General features: G+C 40.0%; 1 protein-coding gene across 1 annotated transcript; it reads left to right on the plus strand.

Moving 5' to 3' along the window:
- Window positions 1-2,827: 2,827 nt before the first annotated feature.
- ZNF221 (zinc finger protein 221) lies at window positions 2,828-15,113 on the plus strand. The gene is made up of 5 exons (XM_011997781.1): window positions 2,828-3,005; window positions 10,486-10,568; window positions 12,703-12,829; window positions 12,986-13,078; window positions 13,558-15,113. Exons 2-5 carry the CDS (start codon window positions 10,554-10,556, stop codon window positions 15,111-15,113), a joined length of 1,791 nt encoding a protein of 596 aa, XP_011853171.1. The 5' UTR covers window positions 2,828-3,005; window positions 10,486-10,553.
- The last annotated feature ends 457 nt before the right edge of the window (window positions 15,114-15,570 follow it).

Genomic DNA, 15,570 nt, shown 5'->3' on the forward strand with positions numbered 1-15,570 from the left:
AGACACACACACAGAAATATGGAGGTATGGAGTGGGAAATCAGGGGTCTCACAGCCTTCAGAGCTGAGAGCCTCAAACAGAGATTTACCCACGTATTTATTGACAGCAAACCAGTGATAAACATTATTTCTATAGATTATAGATTAACTAAAAGTATTCTTTACGGGAAACAAAGGGATGGGCCGAAATAAAGGAATGGGCTCTGGCTAGTTATCTGCAGCAGGAGCATGTGCTTAAGGCACAGATATCTTATGCTATTGTTTGTGGTTTAAGACCACCTTTAAGTGGTTTTCTGCCCTGGGTGGGCCAGGTATTCCTTGCCCTCATTCCAGTAAACCCACAACCTTCCAGCGTGGGCATCATGGCCATCATGAACATGTCACAGTGCTGCAGAAATTTTGTTTATGGCCCGTTTTGGGGCCAGTTTATGGCCAGATTTTAGGGGCCTGTTCCCAACAGAGTAAATCTTGATTTTTTTGGCAATAAAATTTTAGATAGAACTATAAGCACAAGCAATAAAAGAAAAACATAAATTTGACTTCAGTAAAATTAAAAACTGTACCCATAAAAGAACATTGTTAAGTGAAAAGACCATACAGTATGATGTTTAGTATTCAGGATATATTAAAGAAAACTTTTATGCTCAACAACAAAAATATAAACCAGCCAATTAAAAAATGCAGAAAACACGTGAATAAACATTCAGATATACAAACAACCAACAAGCATATGAAAAGACGCTCAACATTGGCCAGGCGCGGTGGCTCACGCCTGTAATCCTAGCACTTTGGGAGGCCGAGGCGGGTGGATCACGAGGTCAGGAGATGGAGACCATCCTGGCTAACACGGTGAAGCCCCGTCTCTACTAAAAATACAAAAAATTAGCTGGGTGTGGTGGTGGGCTCCTATAGTCCCAGTTACTTGGGAGGCTGAGGCAGGAGAACAGCGGGAACCCAGAGGCAGAGCTTGCAGTGAGCGGAGCTTGTGCCATTGCACTCCAGCTTGGGTGACAGACCGAGACTCCATCTTAAAAAAAAAAAAAGATGCTCAACATCATTAATCACTAGAGAATGCAAATCAAAATAACACTGTGTTATCACTTCACAAGTACTATGATGTCTATATTTGAAAATGGAAAATAAATATGGGCGAGAATGTGAAGAAATTCTCACATATTGATGGTTGGAACATATGGTGTGGCAATTGCAGTGGCAAACGGTTTTGTGGTTGCTCAAAAAGTTTAACATAGAATTATCATATCACTTCACTAATTCCACATCTAGGAATATATACAAAAGAAGTGAAGGCAGGTAGCGTAATAAATATTTGTACATCAATGTTCATAGTATCATTATACACAACCCAAATGTACATCAATGAACAATAAACAAAACGTGGTATAAAACATAACAGTATTATTTATCTTTAAAAATAAATTACCGATACATGCTATGATGTAGATGAACCTTTAAAATATGCTACTAAAGCAAAGTCAGACACAAAAGGTTACATATTGTGTGATTCCATTTATATGAAATATCCAAAATAGGTAATTCAGTAAGATGGAAAGATTGGTGGTAGCCAGTTGAGGCTTAGGGGCAATGGCAATGACCTGTTTACTCGGTATGGGGTTTTCTTTGGGGAGATGAAGATATTTTAAACCTTAAGAGGTGTTGTTTTCACAGTGTTGTGAATGTACCAAATGTTACAGCCATTGAACTGTCCATTTTTAAATGGTTTGTTTTATGAATTACATCTCAATAAAAATATTTTAAAAATTATAGATTACATTAAACTATTTTTTTGTGGCAAAAAAGCCATAAAACCAAAAGAAAAAATAGAGGGGCCGGGCACGGTGGCTCACGCCTGTAATCCCAGCACTTTGGGAGGCTGAGGCGGGCGGATCACGAGATCAGGAGATCGAGACCATCCTGGCTAACACCATGAAACACCGTCTGTACTAAAAATACAAAAAATTAGCCTAGTATGGTGGTGGGCGCCTGTAGTCCCAGCTACTCGGGAGGCAGAGGCAGGAGAATGGCGTGAATCCGGGAGGCGGAGCTTGCAGTGAGCCAACATCTGCACCACTGCATTCCAGCCTGGGCGACAGAGTCAGACTCCACCTCAAAAAATAAATAAATAAATAAATAAATGAATAAATAAATAAATAGAAAAGATTTGCAAGAAAAATAATTATTTTACAAATGTATAAACAATATTTAAATAGTGAGGGAAAAGGCCAAAAAGCCATTAGTACAGTAGGCAAAAGGTTTGAACAATTTACCAAATAATAATAATGGCCTTTGGAAATATGAAAAGATGTTCTATTTGATTTACAATACAGGAAATGTAAATTAAAATTACATTGGCATACTATCAGTTTTAATCTCACATCATCAGGTTATACTAAATATTTTCCTCCTTTCAGTTCTCTAGGATCCTCAAGCAGTAATTTCTTGTTAGTTCCTTGAAGATTTATCTCCACATTTGTTCACTCTCCAGTAATACTTCTGCAATAATTGGGGATATTTCGATCAGGAAATCATTGTTTATGTAATATTTTTGCTCGAAGACTCAAGAGAAGCGTAAGGACGACACTCAGTGCAGGAGTCCATATTACCACACAGGCGTTCGGGATGAGAGATTCCCTTCTCTGGGGACTTGGAAGAAGTGTGGTCAAGAAGCTCTGTATAGTTGCAACACTTCCCCCTGGAGGGTAAAACTGTGAACGTTTACTCCTTGGGCATTCTGGGAAGTGTCCAAACGGTCGGTGGAGTTGCGGACACTTCCGGTCAGGCAGGCGGATCCGGGGAATTCTGGGAAATGTAGTCCAGACGCTCTGTGGAGTCGCGGGAGCCGAGGCTGCGAGAGTTACCCTTTATTCTGTGATAGTTTGAGCTGTTCTGCGTCTCGCGGGCCCTACTGAATTTCCTGGACCTACTCGCGGAACCCTCAACGAGCTAGCGATAGATTTAGAGGAAAGGAAGCGCCGTCGGAAAGCAAAGGTTTGGAAGGGTGAGGGCGGCGGTTTGCGGTTCCCGCGGCAGAGGCTTCTTGCGTTTAGGGCTGTCCTAGCGTCCTGGGGGAGTTTGGGACTCGGTCCTGTCACGTTTCGCCTTATTTAGGGGTTTCTTGGGCTCTCAGCTCGCCCCATCCGCCTCCCTCCACTACTGGTGCGGGGCCGATTCTCCCGGTACAACGTTGGGGTGTTACTTAATCTCCCTGGGCCTCTTTGCTTTTCTTTAAATGGGGGATATTAAGACCTTCCTAATAGAATTGTCTTGGAAATTGAAAGAGGTAATATAAGAGCCTTAAAACAGTTTCTGTTATAGTGAATGGCGATCTCTTGTTAATTTCCTGAGAAATGGTCAGGTCCCTGGGGTGGTGTCAGAGCTCCAGCTGGCTCTTCTCTCTGATCCCTGCAGAACGCTGGAAAATTCTGGATATTCTCTGACCTCTTATTTAGGAAAAGAATGGGTATCTCCAATTTCCACAGAAGGATGGGAGGATCTTGACTGTTTTGTCAAGAATGGTGACACAACCATGATATTTCGCAGCATTGTTTCCTCTTCCTGACTTCTCTAAAAGGATTGCTTGGAGGTAGATGGAGTAATTCCTTGACTACTGACAACAAAGTTCCACGCGAGTGTGGCTTATCATTTTTCTTTTACAGTGACGTTCACATCTATTGTAGGATACTGTAATCGGGCATGGGCATTGATAAGAAAGTCTTAATTGCTGTCTTCAATTCTAAGGGCTTTATACAGAGAAATTCATGTACACCACATGGTAGCTCTGTGGAAAGGTACTGCCATTTCGTCTATTAAAGATAAGAGTGAGACAAAGGGAGCAGGACTTACTTGCCCATAGTTGCCCAAGTAATAAGAAGTGGAGCTGGGGTTGGAACCTTTGCAGTCCAGGTCAGGGCCCAAGCTGATAATTTCTTGGATACATTCTCACTGAGGCAGAGGAACTAGCTGGAATCAGGTGGGGAAAGCAAGTTAGGACTTGATTGAAGGGACTTTGAGAGCAAGGCTCATGGACTTGGACTTCTCTAGGAGTCTTTTAAAACTTTATCAACTATTTTGTTTCACTTATTACACATATTTTGTATTTTTCTAGAACCATATTATGGAGCATTTAGAAATTACAGAAATATGACAAGAAAAAATGTTTAATTACCTCTGAATGCAGGCTATAAAGATAATAACCATTAAGCTTATTTTTATTTATTTATTTATTTAATTCATTTTTAAATTTTTTGAGACAGAGTCTTACTCTCGTCGCCCAGGATGGAGTGCAGTGGCACGACCTTGGCTCACTACAACCTCTGCCTCCCAAGTTCAAGTGATTTTCCTCCCTTAGTCTCCCAAGTAGCTGGAACTATAGGCGCACACCACCCCGTCTGTTAGTAAAGACGAGTTTTAAAATTTTTCCAAACTGGAGTAAATACAGCAAACTTATTTGAAACCCTTTAATATTGGGGGATCAGCAGAGGATCCCTTTGGTCCACCAAACCTTCAGTATTACTGTGTTCAGACCTTTGTTTTAGCCTTATCAATTTCCATTTTATTTATTCCATTTCTTAATAAAACTGTTAAAAGTAAAAAATCTTAGATAAATCAAAGAGTTTAATTGAGCAAAAAACAATTTGCAAATCAGGCAGCCCCTGAACCAGAATAGATTCAGAGAAGCTTCAGTGCTACGGTGTGGTTGAAGAAGATTTGTAAACAGAAAAAGGAAAGTGACATTCAAAAAGTGGAAGTGAGAAACAGAAACAGCCAATTTGGTTGCAGCTCAGCTTTTGCCTTATTTGATCCCTGTTTGAACAGTTGCCTCCATTTGATTGGTCAAAACTTAGTGATTGGCACAAGAGTAGGTTACAGTCTGTTTACTCTTCCAGTTAGGTTACAGTTCACTATATATGGATAAATCTTTTTTAATTTTTATTTTTGTTTTTTATTTTTTTGAGATGGAGCCCTGCTCTGTCGCCCAGGCTAGAGTGCCGTGGAGCGATTTTGGCTCACTGCAACCTCTACCTCCTGGGTTTAAGTGTTTCTCCTGCCTCGGCCTTCCGAGTAGCTGGGATTACAGGCACACACTACCACATCTGGCTAATTTTTAGTAGAGACGGGGTTTCACCATGTTGGCCAGGCTGGTCTCGAACTCCTGACCTCAGGTGATCCACCCACCTCGGCCTCCCAAAGTGCTGGCATTACAGGCATGAGCCACCACACCCTGCCTGGAGAAACCTTTATACCTAATTTAAAGTATGTAAGAAAGCAGCTTTAGGCTAAACTTAATTTAACATAATGATCTGAAGATTTTCACCCTGTTGGAAGGAGTCCCATGACACTCTCTCTTTCTTCTTAGTTTCACCTTTATCATTGTTTCTAAATGACCTTTAAAAAATCTCTAGCTTTCTGGGATGAGTCCTTTGACTCTGCCCTCTGTCTTTTTCCTCTTGCTAATTAATGTAATCTTCTTATTAACATCTTTAATATCCTTAAAGGGAAACTGAGACAGCAAAACTGATAAGGCTTCTAGGACTGTTGTTCAATTTTGCAAGAGTTAAGGTGTCAACCAATAAATAAAATCAACACTGAGCCACAAACAAAAGAAAAGATATTTTAAGTGGGGTCTTATGAATTGCAATCAAGAAGTACAGATCTAGCAGTCAGCTAAATCATTTCCTGTTCTATCCAGGCAAGGTTGGGCAGAGGCTTATAAATGTTTACCGTAAGTTTATATATCTGGAAGGTCTTAGTATAGTCCATGATTCATGTCAGTTGGTTAGCAACTTAGGATGTCTTTCGTTGATGATCAATCTAGTTCAGCATAGCTGTTTCCCCAAGAGGTTCATGATCAGGCCATGTATAAACAATTCCAATCAAATGCAGCTGGTTTTACAATTTGACCCAGTTACGTTAAAATCCATCTGGGTGTGTACATAGCTGGGGTCCAACTCCACATGCCTCTTTTTATAAACTTCTGACATAACCATCTCCAATTTGGATTTTCTTTTTACAAAAGTCACATGGGGTACCCATGCAAAAGGGGCCCCCTTAGCCACAGCATTTACCATGACCTGGGTAAGAAGCATATTCAGAAGATGAATATCCCAGTCATCATATATTCAGTCCCACATGGCTTGCATGCAGTGTATCGGCTGCATCATCTGGGGTATCCCACCCAGCATTTATAGGGTGAGTTGAGCAGTCCCCCTTTTCAGGGCAAGCAGACCTTACCATGCCTTTTATCCAGTTGATCAGGCTGGCTCTTCCCTTGGGAACAACCTGTTAACATTGGGAATGAGATTCAGGCAATGTGGTTAAATATTGAGTTTTTTCAAACACAAAATTTGAAGATGTCCACCTGGGAGGACACGGACTTCAAAAGATTGGATAAATGCTCTGAAGTGGAAGGGTTTGAGAGTCATTATGTAGGCAGGGTCTAGGAAGCTTAACAGGATGTCAGCATTTTCTATACAAGATTAATGCATAGTTAACAATAATTCGATAGCAGTGTTTCCTTTTATTGGGAAGAACGGATTTAACATTCTGCATTAGGGATGTAATAGTCAAAGGGGTCTTTTATCTCAGACAAAGAATCTTTTATCTTAGATGCTATCTGGTCTGAGCCAGGAACAAGAAAATAAAAAAGGAAGTTAAGAGGTTAAGCTCAGTGACTCAGTTTCCTTGGGGCCTACCAACTTTTAGAAGCCCCAAATAGATAAGACTATTGGTTTTCTTTTTTTTTTTTCCACATCTCCTGTGTGTTTGCATCAGATTTCACCATTTGTAATTGTTGCATCACGTATCACCATCTGTAATTGTTTCATAGTGAACTGTGGGTCCTACATAAACCCAAACATGCTCTTCAACTCTGCAACATTTAAAACCAAAGATGCTACTACTTAGTTTCTCTCACAATCTAGTTGAATAAAGGTTCCTTAGGAAACTACAAAATAAACAATTCTTTCACACTGTACACTGTAGTTTCAGTTTCTTGGTTTTACCCTTCCCACACATTGATTGACTTTTGGTAACCACAGGTCTTAGAGGTACTTACTGTTGTCCTGGCATAATTTTTCCCTTAGGGACAGCTTTGAGGCAAGTGGCTAAAGCTTAGATTCACTAAAATTCGAGCTTGGTCAAGCATCAGAATCCAACCCAGTTCTCTCTTTTAATTACATTTTATATAGTTTGGATGTTTGGTCCCTCCATATCTCCAGTGTTGGAGGTGGGGTCTAGGGGGAGGTGTTGAATCATGGTGGCAGGTCCGTCATAAATGGTTTGGTGCTATCCCCTTGGTGATGAGTGAGTTCCTTCTCAGTTAGTTCATGTGAGATCTGGGTCCTCCAATTTCTCTCTCTTGTTCCTGCTCTCACTTTGTGACATGCCTGCTCCTGCTTCACCTTCTCCCATGAGTAAAAGCTCGCCGAGGCCTCACCAGAAGCTGAGCACATGCCAGCACCACACTTCTTTTCCAGCCTGAAGAAATGTGAGCCAATTAAACCTCTTTTCTTTATAAATTACCCAGCCTCAGGTATTTTGTTACAGTGACACAGAAATGAACTCATACAGAAAATTGGTACTGAGGTGCAGTGCATTGCTATAAAGATACCTGAAAATGTGAAAGTGGCTCTGGAACTGGCTAATGGGCAGAGGTTGGAAAAAGTTTGGAGGGCTCAGAAGAAGATGAGAAGATGAGGGAAAGCTTGGAACTTTTATTTTTTTATTTTTTTTATTTTTTTAACTTTTTCACTGAGCCATGGGAACTTCTTTCAGACTGATCAAGTGGTTGTGATCAAAATGCTGGTAGGGATATGGACAATGAAGTCCAGGCTGATGAGATCTCAGATGGAAATGAGGAAGTGATTGGTAACTGGGGTAGAGGTCACCCATGTTATGCCCTAGCAAAGAACTTTGCTGCTTTGTGTTCATGCCCTACAGATTTCTGGAAGCTTGAACTTAAGAGTGATAACTTAGGGTACCTGGCAAAAGAAATTTCTGAGCAGCAAAGCATTCAAGAAGTGGCCTGGCTGCTTCACTGCTTCAAACAGCCTACAGTTATATATAGAAGCAAAGAAATGACTTAAAGTTAGAATTTATATTTAAAAGGTAAGCAGAGTATAAAAGTTTGGAAAATTTACAACCTGGCCATTTGGTAGAGAAAGAAAAAGCATTTTTAGAAGAGTGATACATGTGGGCTGTGGAGCAACCACTTGCAAAAGAGATTTGCGTGACTAACAGAAAGCCAAGTGGTAATATGTAAGATAATGGGGGAAATGCCTGGAAGACATTTCAGAAGTCTTCAGGTAAGTCCCTCCTATTACAGGTCCAGAGGCCTAGGAGAAAAGAATGGTTCCAAGGGTCAGGCCAGGGCCCCACTGCACTGAGCAGCCTCAAGACACTGTGCCCTGAATCCGGCCACTCTGTCTCCAGCCTCAGCTCAGAGTGCCCCAGGCACAGCTTGGGTTGCAGCTCCAGAAGATTTAAGCCTTGATGGTTGTGGTGGTTTCCACATTGTGTTAAGGCTGCAGATGCTCAGAATGCAAGCGTGAAGGAGGCTTGGCAGCTTCTACCTAGATTTCAGAGGATGTATGAGAAAGCCTGAGATCCTAGTCAGAAGCCTGCCACAGGGGTGGAGCCCCCACAGAGAACCTCTACCAGGGTAGTGCCAAGGAGAAATGTGAGCTCCCCACAGAGTCCCCACTAGGGCACTGCCTAATGGATCTGTGGGAAGGGAACCACTGCCCTCTGAGAAGTGGTCCTGAAACCACTGCTCAGTCATGTCACTTGGCTGCCCAAGGCTTTGGGAGTCTATCCCTTCTACCAGGATGTGGGACATGGAGTCAACGATTATGGTGGAGCTTTAAGAGCCTTGGCTAGAGTACAGTAGCACAATCCTAACTCACTGCAGCCTTTAACTCCTAGACTCAAGCTATCCTCCTGCCTCAGCCTCCCAAGTAGCTGGGATTACAGGCTTAAGCCACAGCACCTGACTGTTCATATGCTCTTTACCCAAATTTTCCAATTACTTACTTTTTGTATTTTGCTTTGTTAACACCCATCAGCCAAATACCACTGGGAACAAACTTATAATGAGAAACAACTTATTGTAGCTTTCTGCAGCAAGGAAGCCCATATGCCAAGGTGATCATGGGGTGTCTTGGTAAGAGGCATTTAGGAAGGGCAGGCTATAGAGTTTCATATAACATGCTAGGTAATATTAGATATAATATTAAATAATATCACTATTAAATACTAGATATCAATTAAAAGACTACCAATATTAGTTAATTCTGTTACCTATTAGGTATGGCTAGACACCATCATCTTTTCTATCCAAAGTCCCATATTTAAATTTGTTGTGCTTTTTAAAGTTCTTATAACTGTTTTCCCCCATCCCCCAATCCAAAGTCCAATTTTATGTACTGCTTTTAGGTGTCACATTTCTGTAATCTTCTTTAATCTAGAAAGATTCAACAACCTTTGTCTTTTTATTCTTGACATCCTTGAAGTATATAGGCAAAGTATTTTATAGAAAGATACTCATTTGGGATTTATGTATTTCATGTTTGGGTTCAGATTATGCATTGTTGGTGTGGATACCACAGAAGTGTTGAGGTGTCATAACAGGGGCCACATGATATCTGTTTTCCCTTCATTGGAGGTCTCAACTTTGTTCACTTGGCCAAGACGATGTCTTTCAGATTTTTCCACTGAAAGGTTGCTTTTTAATTAAATTTTGAAAATAGAAATGTTTCTTATGGGAGATACATTATTAGTGGGCATTCTCCTGTAAAGATTAGCTTCCACTTCTCCCCAATTTATTCATCAGTTTTTTCAACTATAAATATTCTATCGATACGGACTCAGAATCCAGTTAAATAACATGTAGATTAACCATTATTATTTCCGACTTTATTGAGGTGTATTTTACATATCATAGAATTTACCCATTTCAGGCTTACAATTTAATAATCTTCAGGAACGTTGAAGAGTGGTGTAACTATCATCACAATTCTGTTTAGATCATTTTTGCCCCCCAGTTGGACTCCTTATGCTTATGTACAGTTAAACCTCATTCTCACCTCAAATCTGGAGCAACCACTAACCTTTCTCTATATATACATTTGCCTATTCTGTATATTTTATAAAATTGAATTTTATAATCCAAGGGGTTTTGTGACTGGCTTCTTTAACTTAGCATAGTGTTTCCAAGGTTCGTGCATGTTGTAGCATGAGCCAGTTCTTCACTCCTTTGAATTTCCAAATAAAATTCTGTTTGTATTGATATGCCATGATTTGTCTATTCATTTACCTATAGGAGGGCATTTTGCTTATTTGCAATTTGGGGATATGAGTAATGCTGCTGCGAACATTCATGCGCTAATTGAAAATACTTGTCTGTGTTGGTGGGCAGCATTCCTAGTCACCCTTTCATGTCTGTTTTTCTGCCTTTCCTGGCACTTTCTAGGCACGATTTCACCTTCATTTGAACTGCTTCATTCAGGACTCTGCAAATTCCCTGAAGTAGAAGGAAAAATGACCACATTCAAAGTGAGTAGGGCTTGCCTCTCTTGCTGTTAAAATTCCATCTTACTACTCATATTGTCACATTTTTATCTGTCTTGGGAAGACTCAAAGAGAACAACAAGGATTTGAGGGCATTTTGTTTGCCAGATGCTTCCTTTGTTGCTTTTGAGTTGACTTTCCATTTGGTTTTAGTTCTTGTTTTCTTATATAATTTCTTTTCCGCAGTAGAGAAAATAGTAGGAATGGATAATTCTTTCACTTCACTTCTCTGATCACAAATTAGTTGTTATCTTATATTCTTCATCATGTACATTCTTAACTGTATTTGTATTGATGACATACTTCTAATTTTAAATTGTGCTCATTTTACATAATATTATATAATGTTCCATTTTTACATTGGCATCATAGCCCCACTGAATTAATGTACCTTCTTGTTTTTAACTACCTCACACTCATAGACATTTAGGTGGTTTCGGAATTTTACTGTTTTAAGCAATACTGCTGTGACAGCTTTCCTATATATAACCCCTTCCCCCCAAAATTAATTCTGAAAACAAGATAGGATACTTTTGACATGTATCACACTGGCTGTTTTATAGATGATAGATTATTTCAACAGGGCACAGCACATCAGGCTGTGACTGCCACTTCCCACAAATATTGTTATTGGAGCTTTCACACAGGAAGGGCTAGATTCTGTGTTTGCCATACCTCAATCATACCTTGTATGCATGTTATTTATTGGTCTCTTCTTATTCCTTTATGGAGTAAGCAGTTTTATCAAAGTAGTAGGTACCTTCACTTCAAATGTCCAATGATACTGGAAGATTGGCCAGTCACTGTGTTCTGTTACTATATTTATTCAGAGAAGCAGAATGCAGGTTTTGGTCTCTTGTTCCTCTTAAACTCATCAAATATGAGAAATCTGCTCAGATTCACACAGGCAACCAAGGTCAGGAATGTTAGCCATTCTGCTCATTTATAATCAAATAAGTGAGAATGATATTAATACAATGAATTCTTCTTCCTAATCAGATTACCAAAACCATGGGAATATTTACAACCTGCTCCGAACCATTATAAGGAGATTAAGGGTACTTGTGTTCACTGGAAAGAGTGGGAAGTAGGTAAAAAAATTTGGAAGAAAGTATGAAATTATGTGATCAAATTTTAAATGTGTTTATTGACATTCTAATTTTCATTTGACATTTTAAATCAGGAGAATAAAGAGTATATAAAATTATTTTCTTTACAGGATTGATAATGAAAAATGTTTAATATGAAGTATTCATTATTTAAATAAAAAGAGATAATTTTTGCCCTGGAATACTATGCAGATATGAAACAAGATGAAATAAATAACAATAATGACAGTTATAATTAAAAATAATAAAAATAGATAATATTTATTAAATACTTAGTCTTTGCCACACAGTTTTCCCAATGCTATATATATTTCCTTCTTTAATCCTTGAGAAAACTATACCAGGTGAAAATCATTATACAGACAGGAAACTAATGCATGTAGGTGAGCTTGTCCAAAGCCACATGTCTAGGAAGGGACAGAGCTTTGGGATGTGCTCGGGGCATGATGGTTCCATATCATGACACTGAATGCTGCAACTAATGTATGTAGTTTATGCCTTGAGAGTATAAAGGATGCACTGTATAGCTGTCCCACACAGGTCACCATAAACTTGTTAGTTTGACAGATATTAAAGAAAAGTTACAGCATCTACAGTTTGAGGATGAAAGGAAGACAACACAAGAGAGGAAGACAATGGACGTTATCAAAGTTGGGACTAAATTGCTAAATGTTACTGGGGCAATTGGCAACTCACTAAAACCTAAATACCTGAAGCCCAGGAGGCAGCATTTGGAGTCCTAGAGGGCTGGTTACAAGTAGACTCAATGAGTGCACAAAGTAAAAGTACAGGACTTCTTTTATATCATTGCACTTCTGATGGATCTCATGAAAATCAGTGTGTGTCATTGTCAGGATATAGGCAGAATGAGTGGGAAATCTGTATGTTGACCTACATCCCTCAAGATCTAGGACAACTTACCACACCTGTCCCCTTTGCCTACTTAGTGCCACCCTTCTTTGAATAATCGTTGGTCATAAGATTTAGGTTTTGTATGTTGGATATTTTAGGAGGCAGTGACCTTCAAAGATGTGGCCGTGGTCTTCACTGAGGATGAGCTGGGGCTCCTGGACCCTGCCCAGAGGAAGCTGTACCGAGACGTGATGCTAGAGAACTTTAGGAACCTGCTCTCAGTAGGTGAGGACAGACACCCTCTGTAACAGAATGTTAGGCCCCAGGAGTGACTTTGTATTCCAAGTTTGAGTATGCATTGGGAATCTAAGTTTCCAGTAAATTTTCCCTAGATATTACCTACAATGGATTGGAATTAAGCATGTCACTGCATGTTCACAGGGAATCAACCATTCCACCAAGATACTTTCCACTTCTTAAGGAAGGAGAAGTTGCGGATTATGAAGACAACAAGCCAAAGAGGAGGGAATTCAGGTCAGAACCAAGCAACTGTGCATCCTTGTACATGACTCTTCCATCTGTTTTACTTCTGTCCATGCCTATTTCCATCACCCTGGTCTAAATTCCCAAACTGCTTTCCTGAATTATTGCAACTGTCTTTCTTCTTTAAAGTTCCTTTGGGTTCATTATTCATGTTCATATTTTATTAGTTCCATAGTTTATTATGCAAGATTTTAGACTGGGAAATTTACCAGAATTAGTAACAGGTTAAATATGTGTATGTTATTAATTATTTAATTCAGTATTTTATTTCTACCAAGGATTTTATGTATGAGATGTGATGTGGTTCTAAATTCGTCTCTTGAAAACCAAAGACCATAGTGCACTCAGAAAACATGAACTTAATGTTTCCTGTATTCATTAAAGTTTAATGCCATGTCCTAAGTGTGAAATCTTGAAAACATTGAACAGGGCTTCACTTGCCCACATATATTAATTCTGTGTCTTTTTAGGAGGGAAGATCCAAATTGAGATGGAGACTGTTCCAGAAGCAGGACCACATGAAGAGTGGTCCTGTCAGCAAATATGGAAACAAATTGCAAGTGACCTAACCAGGTCTCAAGACTCCACAAGGAACAGCTCTGAGTTACTCATAGAAGGTGACGTCCTCTGCCAGATTGAGGCAGGACTATCTATAAGTCATGTGCAACAGAAATCTTACCAGTGTAATGAATGTAAACAGTCCTTCGGTGATGTTTCTGTCTTTGATCTTCATCAACAATTACACTCAGGAGAGAAGTCTCATACATGTGATGAGTGTGGAAAAAGCTTCTGTTACATCTCAGCCCTTCGTACTCATCAGAGAGTCCATATGGGAGAAAAACACTATAAGTGTGATGTGTGTGGTAAGGAATTTAATCAGAGCTCACATCTTCAAACTCATCAGAGGGTCCATACTGGAGAGAAACCATTCAAATGTGAGCAGTGTGGGAAAGGCTTCCATAGTAGATCAGCACTTAATGTTCATTGCAAGTTACACACAGGAGAGAAGCCTTATAATTGTGAGGAATGTGGGAAAGCCTTCATTCACGATTCACAGCTTCAGGAACATCAGAGAATCCATACTGGGGAGAAGCCATTCAAATGTGATGTATGTGGTAAGAGCTTCCGTGTTAGATCAAGACTGAATAGGCATTCCATGGTTCACACAGGAGAAAAACCATTCAGATGTGATATATGTGGCAAGAACTTTCGTCAGAGATCAGCACTTAATAGTCATTCCATGGTCCACATAGGAGAGAAGCCATACAAATGTGAGCAGTGTGGAAAAGGCTTCATTTGTAGGCGAGATTTTTGTAAGCATCAGATGGTCCACACAGGAGAGAAACCATATAATTGTAAAGAATGTGGGAAGACCTTCAGATGGTCCTCATGTCTTTTGAACCATCAGCGAGTCCACAGTGGACAAAAACCCTTCAAATGTGAAGAATGTGGGAAGGGATTTTATACAAATTCACAACGATCTTCCCATCAGAGATCCCACAATGGAGAAAAGCCATATAAGTGTGAGGAGTGTGGTAAGGGCTATAAAAGGAGGTTGGATCTTGAGTTTCACCAGAGGGTCCACACGGGTGAGAGACCCTACAATTGTAAGGAATGTGGGAAGAGCTTTGGCTGGGCCTCCTGTCTTTTGAAACATCGGAGACTCCACAGTGGAGAAAAACCTTTCAAATGTGAAGAGTGTGGAAAGAGATTTACTCAGAGTTCACAACTTCATTCCCATCAGACATGCCATACTGGAGAAAAGCTATACAAATGTGAGCAGTGTGAGAAGGGGTACAACAGTAAATTTAATCTTGACATGCACCAGAGGGTCCACAGGGGAGAGCGACCCTATAATTGTAAGGAATGTGGAAAGAGCTTTGGCTGGGCTTCATGTCTTTTGAAACATCAGAGACTCCACAGTGGAGAAAAGCAATTGAAATGTGGAGTGTGGGAAGAGATCTCAGAATTCACAGCACCATTTACATCAGAAGGTCTATGTGGAAAAAAAGCCGTACAGATGTGAGAAGTGTGGGAAGGGCTTTGGCTGGGCCTCAACTCATCTGACCCATCGATTTTCCACAGCAGAGAATAACCATTCAAACGTGAGAACTATGGAAAGAGCTTTGAACATAGATCCTATCTTAAAGACCAAGAAAAAAGTCCACGGTGGAGATAATCCATACAAATATGAGGAGTATGGGATGTACTACCACAGGCACTTGACTTGATATGCATCAGAGGGTCCAGATTGTAGAGAAGGCATGGAAGTTTGGGGAGATTGCCATGGGCTTCAGTTATGCCTCAAAGTCTTCAGCTTCATGAGTGTTCACTTTCAAGAGAAACCTTAGTAATGCAATGTCTGTGATAGTCTTCTCAACTACAAGCTCATCTGAGAGTTAACAATGGGAGAAACATTAAAAATTTGATACATGTGGTAAGCACTTCAGTTTGAGTTCGTATCTCATAGCTTATTACATAAT

The sequence above is a fragment of the Mandrillus leucophaeus genome, unplaced genomic scaffold (assembly GCF_000951045.1).
Source record: "Mandrillus leucophaeus isolate KB7577 unplaced genomic scaffold, Mleu.le_1.0 Scaffold546, whole genome shotgun sequence".
In the NCBI taxonomy this organism is placed as follows: Eukaryota; Metazoa; Chordata; class Mammalia; order Primates; family Cercopithecidae; genus Mandrillus; species Mandrillus leucophaeus.